Source organism: Rana temporaria, chromosome 10 (genome assembly GCF_905171775.1).
Source record: "Rana temporaria chromosome 10, aRanTem1.1, whole genome shotgun sequence".
Taxonomy (NCBI): domain Eukaryota; kingdom Metazoa; phylum Chordata; class Amphibia; order Anura; family Ranidae; genus Rana; species Rana temporaria.
The window spans coordinates 27667563-27680897 of record NC_053498.1 but is presented as its reverse complement, the minus strand read 5'-3'; the positions used below and the strand labels follow the sequence as shown (position 1 = coordinate 27680897).

The following is a 13335-nucleotide window of genomic DNA, read 5'->3' as shown; positions in this document are numbered from 1 at the left end:
CGGCGTAACGTTACCCCTGCCTCTATGAGGTGTACGCAATGTTAGGTATGGACATCGGGACAGCGTCGAATTTTCCGTCGTTTGCGTAAATCGTTCGCGAATAGGGCTTTGCGTGAGTTACGTTCACATCGAAAGCATTGACTATTTGCGACATGATTTCGCGCATGCGCACTGGGATACGTCCACGGACGGCGCATGCGCCGTTCGTAAAAATCGTCAATTACCTGGGGTCATACCAGATTACCATACAACACGCCCACTCCAAGCCTACTTTGAATTGCGCGGGCTTATGCCGGCAGATTTACGTTACGCCGGCCCGCATATGGGAGCAAGTTCTTTGTGGATACCCTAGGAGCCACTCTTATTTACGGCGGCGTAGCGCATATGAGATGTGCTACGCCTGCCTAAATAGACGCCCGTTTTTGTGGATCTGGCCCTTGGTCTTTAGTAAGCATTCTAGTGCTAATACAATGTTAACTGCCAACACCGATACTTGGGTATTAAATTACATACAGTATTTCGACTATGAATGGGAGTGTACAAGTTTATGTTCATTGATCTACTGTAAACCAGTAGTCCATTAATTAATTCACTCATCTCCACTTTCAGCTGAAAAAAATTGTCATGGGGGGTTTTGTGTGGGCGTCTATGTTGATGGGCAGTTTGCAGAGAACATTGAGGTGGAAGTGAATGTATTGGAATTCTCAGTTTGTTTTTGCGCCCTGAAACATTGATGTTTTTTCAACATCCTTTATTTCGCCCATTGCCTCATTCTCCAGGCCAGTAGGGTCATTCATTGAGGACCAGAAACCACTTATCCTAGTGGGCAGTCTTCATCTTCTTTGGATGAACTGCCTTCTTATGTACAGGTCACAGTATTGAGTCTGAGGTAGGGAGAGGAAACGGATCCATATCTCTTTACGGAGGTGGACTGATGGAAGTGGGACTCGGTGTTATAACTCTGTGTTGCGGTGGAGTGATAGTATGCTCTCGACCTTCTCCCTTGAACCTCTCGTTTTGAGCTCGTGGAGAAGAGGACTTTCCTCGGAGGATATTTGCAATCTGATAGACAATATAAAAATATCGTTTCATTATATCGGACAATTACAATTTCTTTTGATAACTCAAGCGAATATAACAATTTTCAACAAAAAACAAGATTTTTTATTTATTTTTTAAAACAAAATCATGTTTTGCATTTTTAGGTTGCCTGACATTAAACAATGCTGCTTAATCATTTCCTGACCAGAGTTTTTTTTTTTTTAATCTTAAGGCCTGTACACATGGTCGGACTTTTTGCCAACAAACTTCAAAATCTGCAAGTTTTCAAATTTGTCCGATCGTGTGTACGCTCCATCGGACCAACTTTTTCGGGTTTCATCGGACAAAAAGTTTGGTCTGCAAACGGACAAACTTTTCGACAACAAAAGTCCGATGGTGCCTAGTCCGACCATGTGTACAGCAAGCCATCGGACTTTTGTACAAAGTGCAAATACGCATACTCAGAACCAATGTTAAAATCAACCAACAATAGCAGAAGTTAACCAAAGGGTGGCGGTAAAGAGCAGAAAAGAGCAAAAAAAACACGTGCTGTTGGGAAAGTTTTAGAAAAGATGGCAGAAAAGTCTGAGCGTATGTATGCTATGGGTGTGACCGGACAACTCCCTTCGGACAAAAATCCAAGGGAAAGTTTGTCGGATGTCCGAACGTGTGTACGAGGCTTAAAAGAGTCAGACCAAATTTATAAGAAACTGTATGCTTCAGTTAAATTGACAATAAAGTCTAATATTTCCATTTGATGTTGGGCCTGAGAACTAGGAACACATGCAGTTGCACTTTCCCAGTCTTTGCTCCAAAGTTAATAAACATTCTCCCAACAAAAGACATTTTTCTTGTAGAAATAAAGTATTTTTTTATTGTAGTAAAATTTATTTATTTCTGTGTTGGGTGCTCCTGGATCCCTGCCTTTTTCCAATGGGATGTCTGTGTCTTTAGTTAATTTATTGTTCTTTTGGTGAGTTTTGGATAAGAGTTATGGTCATTTTTATTTATATGTGCACCTAAAATTTTTACGCATATATGGGTAATTTTTATTCCTGTCTCCTTTTGCTCAGCCTTATACACACAACCGGTTTTCCCATCTGGAAAACTACAATGAGAGCTTTTGTCCGGGAAAACCTACCGTGTGTATGCTCCATCGCAGTTTTCCCGACGAGAAAACTACGAGAAAAAAGAAAAAGAGAACCAGGTTTCTTTTTTCCCATCACACGGTCGTGTGTATGCTTTTCTGAGGGGGGAAAAAACGCCCATTCTCAGAATCAAGTATGGTAAAACTAGCGTTTGTAATGGAGATAGCACATTTGTCATGCTGTAACAGACTGAAAAGCACGAGGCTGAAAAGCGTGAATCGTCTCTCACCAAACTTTTACTAACACGATCAGCAAAAGCAGCCCAAAGGGTGGCACCGTTTGAATGGAACTTCCCCTTTATAGTGCCGTCGTATGTGTTGTATGTCCCCGCTTTGGACAGGCGGTATTTGGCCTGAACGTGTGTATGCAAGGCAGGCTTGAGAGGAATCCCATCGGGAAAATTTCCGTCTTTTTTTCCTGCTGAGAAAAACGGTCGTTTGTACGAGGCATTACAGTTTTCATTTGGGTTATCCCAAAATCTATATCAGTGTATGTATTGACATTTTACATTGATATATAATCTCGTTCATGTTGGAATTGTTTCACTCAATATCTACACTGGCTGAGAGCTAGGGAGGAACTTTCACATGGTATGGGGTATGCATATTTATCGTTTAATGAAATAATTGTTATAAATAATTTAATAAAATAATAATAATAATAATAATAATAATTTAATGAAATAATTGTTATATTTTTATTTGATCCCACTATAAAAAATACCTACCCTAGTTATCTTTTATCTATTTCTTATACAGCCAACCCCACCATGGGGTGGGTGGTCCTCCTTGTTTGTTATCAGGGATATGTTTGTGTCTATGGTCAACTTGACATATTTTTTATCCATCTAATTGAGATAATCCTAAAGCTATATAGGACAGTTTTCAGTTCCAGATACTGATACCACTCAGTTGTTTTTTAAATCAATTAATTGTAAGGGTGTCCCCAACACTAGATATCCACTTAAACTGTAGGGGGTACATTTGATTTCCAGTGGTGTAGAATAAGTTTGAGGGTTTGGAGCAATGCTCTATAGATAGCTTATTTTGTTGGTTCCTGTACCAATAGGGTTTTTAAAAGGCCCAATATACATTGCTTTAGCACTACACTGTAAATGCGAGAGAAAAGAAACCAAACGGCAAAAAAAGAAATAAAAAAAATTAGAAGGCATGGAAGAGACAGCAGTATTCCACATGGATTGGTATTCAGAGGACGGTAGAGAATGTTGCAGATGTCAAAGAGTTGGCAGACATTTCCTGAAGATGTGTATGGGAGAGTCAACATGACTATACTAAAATTGCAGCATGCATATTTCATGTGATGTACTCTTAATGATGCCGTTGGCAATGAGTAAAGTTATTTTGGTATTTAAACCAGCTATTTCCTTGTGCTTACATGCATTACGCAATAAAAACAAGACATAAATACTGTAAAAAAGACGCTTTAAGGAAGCAATGTGACTTTATTTTCGAACCATAACCTACAAAGCCACCACTGAATAGTGCATGACACATGTACTTAAAGCTGAATTATAAGAAATCTAAAACAAATAAAAATATGTTTGCAGTGGGGCTCCCCCTTGCATTGCAAAGGTTTGTCTAGAGTACCAGTAAAAAGCAGTATTTTGCCTTCCCTATTGTCTCTTCCCATTTCCTCATTATTGTACTAATGAAACTTTTCTGGTCTTATTTACATACCTTTTTTTTAGAGCTAGTGATGGCATTACTGGATATCTGTGCTTTCCTATGCAATGCAGAAAGATCATGGCTTTTGGAAGAGGCTGGCAGGATACTGTACATAGCTTCATGAAAGCATCACAGCACCCTGCCTCAGTACTCCTCTCAAGAGCCATCAGTCCTGGTGTAAGCAGCAGGTTGGCTCTTAGGAGGAGTTAGGCAACTTCCAAAATGCCTTGATAGATGGATGTCAGTCTGGAGGAGTGGGCATTTGAATGCAGACCACCCTAGGTAAGTCCACATGTGATGCTGAACCTCCATGATTAAAAAATCTAAAATGCAATGAATGAAGGGGGCAGGCTAGGGGCATTCAGGCTGGGGAGGAAAAGGCTAGATGAAGGACTTCCTCTAGCATGGAATTGGGAAGTGGCAGCTGGTGCTCAAAATTTTTGGGGGTGGGGCCCAAACAAACTGAACAATTCTGAAAAAAATAAAAAATTGCAGTCCCACTGTGCCCATCAAGCACAGCCACTGTGCCCATCAAGCACAGCCACTGTGCCCATCAAGCACAGCCACTGTGCCCATCAAGCACAGCCACTGTGCCCATCAAGCACAGCCACTGTGCCATCAAACACAGCCACTGTGCCCATCAAATACTGACACTGTGTCCATCAAATGCTCCCACTTTGCTCATTGAATGCTGCCATTGTGATCCCCCTGCCCGCTCGTCATCTGCCCGGCACTTACCCTGTCTCGGTGGGGCAGCAGGTGACAGCGAGCTATGTCCTCCATGGCATTGGTCTTCTCCCCTCCTCTCCTATAGGCCAAGCATGGCGCTCGCAGGTCACTGTTTTTAAAACCTTTTAGAGCCTATTGGTCATACAGGGGGTGGCTGGAGAGAGGGGGCGGCGTCCGTGCGCCCTTTTGGACGCACCGCCACTGGAAATGCGACAGGCTCTGACTTGCTACAGCTTCTAACACATTGTGGAAGCTCACAGTGTGCAGTGAAATCAGAGTAAGCCCGTGGACTTACCAAGGCCCCTGGGGGCACTGTTAGACCTTGGGCCAGGAGAGCTGATGTATCACTGGTAATATTCATCATGTTAACTCAATGGCACCTAAGTGGTGGACAGTGATGTATGTTTGTTTTCTACAATTCTGGAACATGCATCACGTGAACACCGCGGCACACATCCTGTGGCACCTAAGTGGTGGACAGCGATGTAGGTTTATTTTCTACAAATCTGGAACTGCAATTAAATATTTGGAGTTTTTATTATAACCTATCTTGGGAATGTGGCACTATCATACTCATGGACTTTGTAATGCCATGCCTTTGGAACTGTTATGTGCTAAACCAAGGTTCGTTCACTTTGCAACTCAAGTTTACCTTCAGTAAATGAGCATAAAAATGAGAATTGTGGTAGTTGAAATTGCTAGTATATAAGGTGGGTGCACCTGCTTAAAGGCCGCAGGCATTCATGCTTGACTTGAGTATATGGAGTGATGTGTGAAATTGGCTGCAGACAGGGGACACTCCAGGTATAGGCTGAGCACCAGTTTGGGGTGGGAATGGTGGTGATTCAGTGATGGTGGGTGACCAGATAAGTTCCTCCTATTCACTTGTGTTGCCATCTTGGCACCAGTGTAGCATGAGCCACAAGTGCGGGGAGTGACACCTAAGGACTTTACATGAGAGACCTCTGGTACACTTGTGGTTCAGGTCAAGTTTAATCAGTACTCCTACCCAGGTCTAGGGCCAATGGAATTAAACCTACGTGACCATGTTTTGAATGAATGAATGAATGACTTGAATAGTGCTACTCATGCGAACTGAATCACCTCTGGGCACTTTTTCCAGCCAGGGTCTGCTTAGCTGGTGCGGTCATTTTACCCCGTAGGATCGTGACACGCTTGGGACACACAGTCATACACACAGATATACATATATATACTGGGCCAATTTGGACAAGATCCAATTTACCTACCAGCATGTTAAAATCACAGCTTCAGCTTGCCATGGCTGAAAAGCTGCATTCATGGGTCCTGACATCTGGGAACCAGTTTGACAACCCAAATGCCGGGACGCCCTCTAACACACAGATATCGAATAAAGTTAGTTTAGTGTGTACCTAAATGCGACCATTTACATAAAACTCTCATTCTGTGCAGAACTAAAATCTGTCTGTCAAATCAACTGTAGACCAGCCCTTCTTCTTCCTCTGCTTAACCTTTTCAACACAGGGGAACCCTGGAAATACCTTTCTGATCTGATAAAAATAACTATATAAACAACTCAGACTGCTCCTTAAACTTGGGGTAATTCTTCACAATGATCACCTTTATAGATAGCTAAACAGATCAATGGTGTCAGTAAGAACTTGTCTGAGAGGCAGAAGATGGTCATTGCTCAAAGGAACGCCTAGCAACCTTTGGAGGAACCCTAGAGTTCCATGGAATCCTGGTTGAGAAATCATGCTATAGACATTTAATAATTTTTTGTTTTACTATTGTATTTAACCATTTTAAACCAAAGGTTCGGTTAAGCTTTAAAAGTTGGATGAAATGTTTAGTGTAGAACAGCGTATAAAAAAGGTTACCAGATTTCCAAAATAAAATCAAGGGACACCTACCGACCACACCCACTTTTATTGGGGAGGGGCAAGGGGGTAGGGATAATAGCGGAACCCACATGTTGGGTGTGGCCAAACAGAGGGACGGCCTTAAAGGGGTATCTTTTAATAAAAACAGATAGCTAGATTCACATAGAGTTAGGCCGGCGTATCAGTAGATACGCCGACCTAACTCGGAATCTGCGCCGACCTAAGTTTAAGTGTATTCTCAAACAGAGATACACTTAAACCTATCTAGGATACGACGGCTTGCGCCGTCCTATCTTAGGGTGCAATATTTAGGCTGGCCGCTAGGTGGCGCTTCCATTGCGGTCGGCGTAGAATATGTAAATCACTAGATACGCCTATTCACAAACGTACGCCCGGCCGACGCAGTACAGATACGCCGTTTACGTAACGCATTATCAGGCCTAAAGATATTCCATCAAATAGTTGGAATAGTAATGTTAAAGTATGGCCGCCGTTCCCGCGTCGAAATTCGAAAATTTTACGTCATTTGCGTAAGTCGTCCGTGAATAGGGTTTTACGTCATTTACGTCCACGTCAAAATCAATAGGATTGTGCGGCGTACTTAGCCGCAATGCACACTGGGAAATGTAGGCGGACGGCGCATGCGCCGTTCCAAAAAAACGTCAATCACGTCAGGTCAAGCCCCATTAACATAAAACACGCCCCCTCAGCCGAATTTGAATTAGCCGCCCTTACGCCCGCCCGATTTACGCTACGCCGCCGTAACTTAGCAGGCAAGTACTTTGAGAATCATGTCCTTGCCTCGCTAACTTACGGCTGGGTAGTGTAAACACGATACGATACGCTACGCCGCCGTAAAGTTAGGACGCCCTTTGTGAATCTACCTAAGAGTCTACTTTGCTCTAGGTCAAGAGTGTAGGCCCAAGTGTACACTGCAGGTCACTATCACAAGCAAGAGCAAGGCAGCAAATAATCCCCATCCTTACCTCCTGCAATGAAATCTGCACAAGGTGAGAAGGCATTGACCAGGAAGACCACGTAATATTTGCATCTGACATTATCAATAACCCTGTACACAGCCAGGAGCAGACACACCTGTATCCTCCCTGTTCCTACTCCAGGCCAATCATAGAAATGTTGCCAAGATGGATTACCCTGAAGTTGCCAGGGCTAGAACACCGTTATTAAAGCTCTAAAGAAATCAGGGACACATTATTAAACCCTGGACATTTATTTTCCTGGGGATAGCCCCCTAAAACTGGGGACTGTCTCCAGAAACCAAGGCTATCTGGCCACCCAAATGTATAAAATGTTCGGTAGTTAAAATGTAATTTTTTTTTATAGAAATCTGAAAATGAGGGAAATTGAGGAGCAAAAAGGGATACACTGCCACAGCCTCAAAGCCGACATCTCCGCGTGACTTGCGAATTGCGGCTTGCATGCAACTTCTTTAACAAAAGTCAATGCAAGTCGTGTTGAAGTTGCCCCAAAGTAGTGCAAGAACTTTTTTCCAAGTCAGAGCGACTTGAGTCCAGCCAGTGAAGCCAGTAAAAGTCGACCCTAGAATACCTTTGTTTTATATGGAAATTCTACACTACCACATTTCACCTGCAGGTGGCGGAAGATAAATTGTAGCTGTAGCTCTATTATAAGAACAGCATCAAGCTTCAGAAGTGGAGTTCCCCTTTGCGGTACTGTACCACTCGCAAAGGCTCAAAACATATAAACAATTTCAAAGTTAAATTTGTGTCCTTGCGTGTCTTTTACCATGAGAGTGGAGCCTCAGTGGCATGCATACAGCACTAAACACAGAAACATTTGCACAATGTGTTAATGTAGTGAGAAAAATCGCATACCACTTCCTACCAGTCTCTGAAGTGACGTCAGCAAGGACCCTCTCACCCAGGGTATGATGCTCAACATTATTCAGAAACAGAAGTGACAGAATGAGTCATTTCTATGTTCTACAGAGAATCTGTTTACTGTGTAAAGTATATGCAATATTTTCTTCCCGTCATTGTGGAATGAATATACTGTATAAATTGCAATTAGTATCAAAGCCATTTCCTACCAAGACCACACATAACATAATGCAAGATGAGAGTTTGTCTATAAGGGTGGCATTGGACAAAGATCCCATCTTTCCGGTGCTATGGATAGACAGATGCCAAATCTACATCCCTATGCTGTTTCCTGCTAGGCTATAGTTGCATGAACATCTGAGTTTGCTGTAGGTGGAGCTTGATATTAAGGAAGAGGGGGCCATATTCTCGTACTTTCTGCGGCGGCATCGCGTAAGCTATTTACACTACGCCGCCGCAACTTACTGGAGCAAGTGCCGTATTCCTCAAGCACTTGCTCCGTAGTTTGCGGAGGCGTAGTGTAAAAGGCCTGGCGTATCCCCGCGTATTTCAAAGGGGGCGGCTTATATTTAAATTAAGCGCGCCCCCGTTTCGATCGAACTGCGCATGCGCCGGGCTAAAAATAGCCCAGTGCGCATGCTCCAGTTCTCGGCGGAAAACGTCAATGACGCCGACGTGTGCGTCATTGAAGTAAAGTCGTATTCAAGAACGACTTAGGAAAACGACGTACCCGACGGGAAAAGACGACGCGGACCCGACGCCATACTTAACATGGCATACGTGGGACTGGCGTAAGGTTACCCCTCATATAGCAGGGGTAACCTTACGCTTACGCAAACGACGTAAGCGACGGTTAAGCAACGCGATTTCGTTCGTGAATCGGCGCATCAGGCTCATTTGCATAAACAAATGAGACCTGAACGTAAACGCCACCTAGCGGCCGGCGGCGAATTACATTTAAGATCCGACAGTGTAAGTGACTTACAGATGTCGGATCTTCAGCAAATCTATGCGAAAATGATTCTAGGAATCACTTGCATAGATACGCGGGTCAAAAAAGAGAGATACGACGGAGTTTCCTGAGATACTCCGTCGTAACTCTACTGAGAATATGGCCCAGGGTATTGAGAGAGCACAGCAGAACCTGCAGTCTTCTGGCTGTCTATAGGGCACCTATAATGAATAGCACAGGCAAAAAGAAGAAGGCAGGGTTCAGAGCTTTACTTGCCTAGTTGTATGTCCGTACATTTGATCTTGAGCTATTGAGCTTTGTGAACTTGCTTCTTCTTTTAAAAGCATTAAAGCCCAGCTCCAGGATCCTGCTAAGTTTGGACTTGCAGATGCTCTCCCAAGGCTTTATTAAAATGCTTCCTAAATTAAATCAGTAAATCAGAATTCCTTACTTGTTTTGTACTTTTCACTCCACCTGACGTCACCATATCTCTCTGAAAAATACATACTTCCATGTGCTGGGTGGCAGACTTTCTGTCACAGGTCACCTCTAATGTAGTGCAGGCCAGCACTAAATTTCCCATAAATCAATGGAAAATGCATGGCATGATGGCAACATTGTGTGGGTGGAGCTTGCTGTTGAAATAAGGGTGATGCCACATGTACAATGGGTGGTTTAGGCCAGGAGTCTTAGACTCCCGTGCCTTCCTACTACAGCGAGCTGTTCCGTAATTACATCACATCTCACTGTAACAAAACTAAAACAAGAAGGTTACCAGACTAGACAGTGGTTGCCTGCAGAGGTCATCACGTTTCTTAGTCTGGCATTGCACTCTAGGATGGCCAGGGCCTACCCACAACCCTGCGAGAGAAGAAAAGAGCACCAGAGCCTACTGACCTAGGAATAGGATAAGTATTACAGCTTCTTTCTCTACCTCGAAAAGTGACAATGGTTTAACCCGTGTAGTGTGTGAGCTCAAGTCAGCAAAATAAATTCCAGGTACATCACAGCAAAATATGTTATTAGGCTCCATGCACACTGGACACTAAAATAATGTTATAAAGACACCAGTAGCTTTGCAGGGAGTCTTTCAACATTTTTTAACATTTTTACAATAGAGTTTATTAGCGTTTTTTAGCATTTTTAAGCGTTAGCGTTTTTTAAAAAAAATCCTTCAATTGATAATTTTTCAGCTTTTTTTTGCGTTTATCGGCGTTTGGTGGTTTTTAGCGTTTGACGTAAAAAAACGGCACTTTGAGCGCGATTTTCGGGTGTTTAGAAAAAAGCCTATAAACTCCACTGCTCATTAAAGCTGAAAAACATCCATGTGCGCATGAACTCATAGGCTAACATAGAGTGGAGTTTATGGGCTTTTAACCACTTAAGACCCGGACCAAAATGCAGCTAAAGGACCAGGCCCCTTTTTGCGATTCGGCACTGTGTCGCTTTAACAGACAATTGCGCGGTCGTGCGAAGTGGCTCCCAAACAAAATTGGCGTAATTTTTTTCCCACAAATAGAGCTTTCTTTTGGTGGTATTTGATCACCTCTGCGGTTTTTATTTTTTGTGCTATAAACAAAAATAGAGCGACAATTTTGAAAAAAATTCAATATTTTTTTTCTTTTTGCTATAATAAATATCCCCAAAAATATATAAAAACTTTTTTTTTCCTCTGTTTAGGCCGATACGTTTCTTCTACATATTTTTGGTAAAACAAATCGCAATAAGCGTTTATCGGTTGGTTTGCACAAAATGTATAGCGTTTACAAAATAGGGGATAGTTTTATTGCATTTTTTTTTTTTTACTACTAATGGCGGCGATCAGCGATTTTTTCATGACTGCGACATTATGGCGGACACTTCGGACAATTTTGACACATTTTTGGGGACATTGCCATTTTCACAGCAAAAAATGCATTTAAAATGCATTGTTTACTGTGAAAATGACAATTGCAGTTTGGGTGTTAACCACAAGGGGTCGCTGAAGGGGTTATGTATGACCTAATATGTGTTTCTAACTGTAGGGGGTGTGGCTGTAGGTGTGACATCATCGATTGTGTATCCCTATAAAAGGGACCACACGATCGATGACGCCGCCACAGTGAAGAACGGGGAAGCTGTTTTTACACAAGGCTCTCCCCGTTCTTCAGCTCCGGGGACCGATCGCAGGACTCCAGCGGCGATCGGGTCCGCTGGTCCTGCGGTCCCGGAGCTTCGGACCCGGTCGCGGCTGGGCACTAGCAGAGGACGTACATGACGTACATGAACTCATAGGCTAACATAGAATGGAGTTTATGGGCTTTTAAAAAAAACGCCCAAACTCCAATTAACAGAAGTTTATCAGCTCCAGTCTGCATGGAGCCTAAGTCTTATGCCGCGTACACAGGACCGTTTTTCATGACGAGAAAAATGCAATTTTTTAAATTGGTCATTAAAAACGATTGTGTGTAGGCTCCAGAGCATTTTTCTCGACATGAAAAATGGCCATTAAAAATTTAGAACCTGTTCTATTTTTTCTTGTCGTTTTTCACGTCGTCAAAAATGGTTGTGTGTAGGCTTTAACGATGGGGAAAAAAACGTGTATACTCAGAAGCAGGTTAAGAGATGGGAAATTTGCATAATCAGCCCAAAGGATGTCGCCAATCGAATGGAACTTTTCCCTTTATAGTGCCGTCCTACGTCACCGCGCTTTGCTCGAGCATTTTTTTATCACGATCGTGTGTATGCAAGGCAAGCTTGAGAAGAATCACGTCGAGAAAAACTTCGTTTTTTCCATGACATTAAAAATGGTCGCGTGTACGCGGCATTACAGTTAATTTTCTCTGAAAACCGGCCGGAGCCTGGGTAAAAAAGCCTTTGCCTTGCCAGCATGCATCTGTGTGGATGCAGTGATCTCTTTGCAGAAGTCCAACACCCCCCTACGTAGTCAGAGCCGTAGCGTAATTACATTAGCACTCGCTGTAACAAAACCAAAATGGGAAAGTTACCAGACCGGTTGCTGGGAGCATAGACAGCACAGTGGCCACCACTCTAAGGCCCTGTACACACGAGCGGATATCCGATGAAAACGGTCCGCCGGACCGTTTCCAGCGGACATTTCTGCTTCCGGATTTTGATCTGATGGGCTGTACACACTATCAGATCAAAATCCCTGCGGAAAACATACTCAGTGACGTGGCCGCGCCGTCGCCGCGACGATGACGTGCGCGACCCTGGAAGGTAAATACTTCCACGCATGCGTCGAATCACTTTGACGCATGCGAGGGATGGGGATCGGTTGGACTTATCCGGTGAGTCTGTACAGACGACCGGATAAGTCCGACGGACAGGTTTCCAGTGGATAGATTTCTTAGCATGCTAAGAAATTTTTATCCGCTTGAAAAACGGTCGGCTGGACAAATGTCCGCCGTAAAATGTCCGCTAGGCCGTACACACGACAGGATTTGTCTGCTGGAACTGATCCGCGGATAAATCCCAACGGACAGATCCGGTCGTGTGTACGGGGCCTAACAAAGTGACTGTGTAGGTGAATCAGCCCTGCAAAGCTGGAGAATAGCACGCAGCACCCTTATAGATGATAAAAAAAACTGTTCTGCCCGGGGCTCGGCTTTAAGAATAGTTGCGCAGTAATTTAGAATAGTAAATTTGCTCACGGGCAAGAATGCTATTACAATGACAATATAGTTGCCTAAAGATTTTTTTTTTTGTGTGGTCTTGAGCTGGTCAGTATTACCACTGGGGTTTCATAGCTGAGTGGGAAGATGAGAACAGTGCAACTACCTCTTTACTCCATGACTAACCAGACTTTATAGTATGTGTTTCTGAATGACTGGCACTCGTGAAGTGTATCTCTGTGTGGGAGAGAATTACAATTTCAGTGACCACATTGCATTATTAGTATACTATAACTTCCATTGTATGCACAGTTTAGACACCGCTCACCTACACCCACATCCATAATCCTACATAGTGTTCATGGGGCGAGCTGACTACTACTGTGTGTGGAAAATGATAGTATCGCTTAAAGTGGTTGTAAAGGCTCAATGTTTTTTA

The 13335-nt window shown here is 43.2% G+C and overlaps 1 protein-coding gene across 2 annotated transcripts in view; it reads right to left on the bottom strand.

Annotated features, from left to right (window-relative positions):
- Window positions 1–376: 376 nt before the first annotated feature.
- BCL3 (BCL3 transcription coactivator) overlaps window positions 377–13335 on the bottom strand; it is a 119756-nt gene continuing 106797 nt past the window's right edge. For both annotated transcript variants that reach the window (XM_040327449.1, XM_040327450.1), the window contains one exon: window positions 377–1062. In XM_040327449.1, coding sequence (XP_040183383.1) covers window positions 919–1062 — 144 coding nt within the window. In that variant the 3' untranslated portion in view covers window positions 377–918. The remainder of the gene's footprint in view (window positions 1063–13335) is intronic.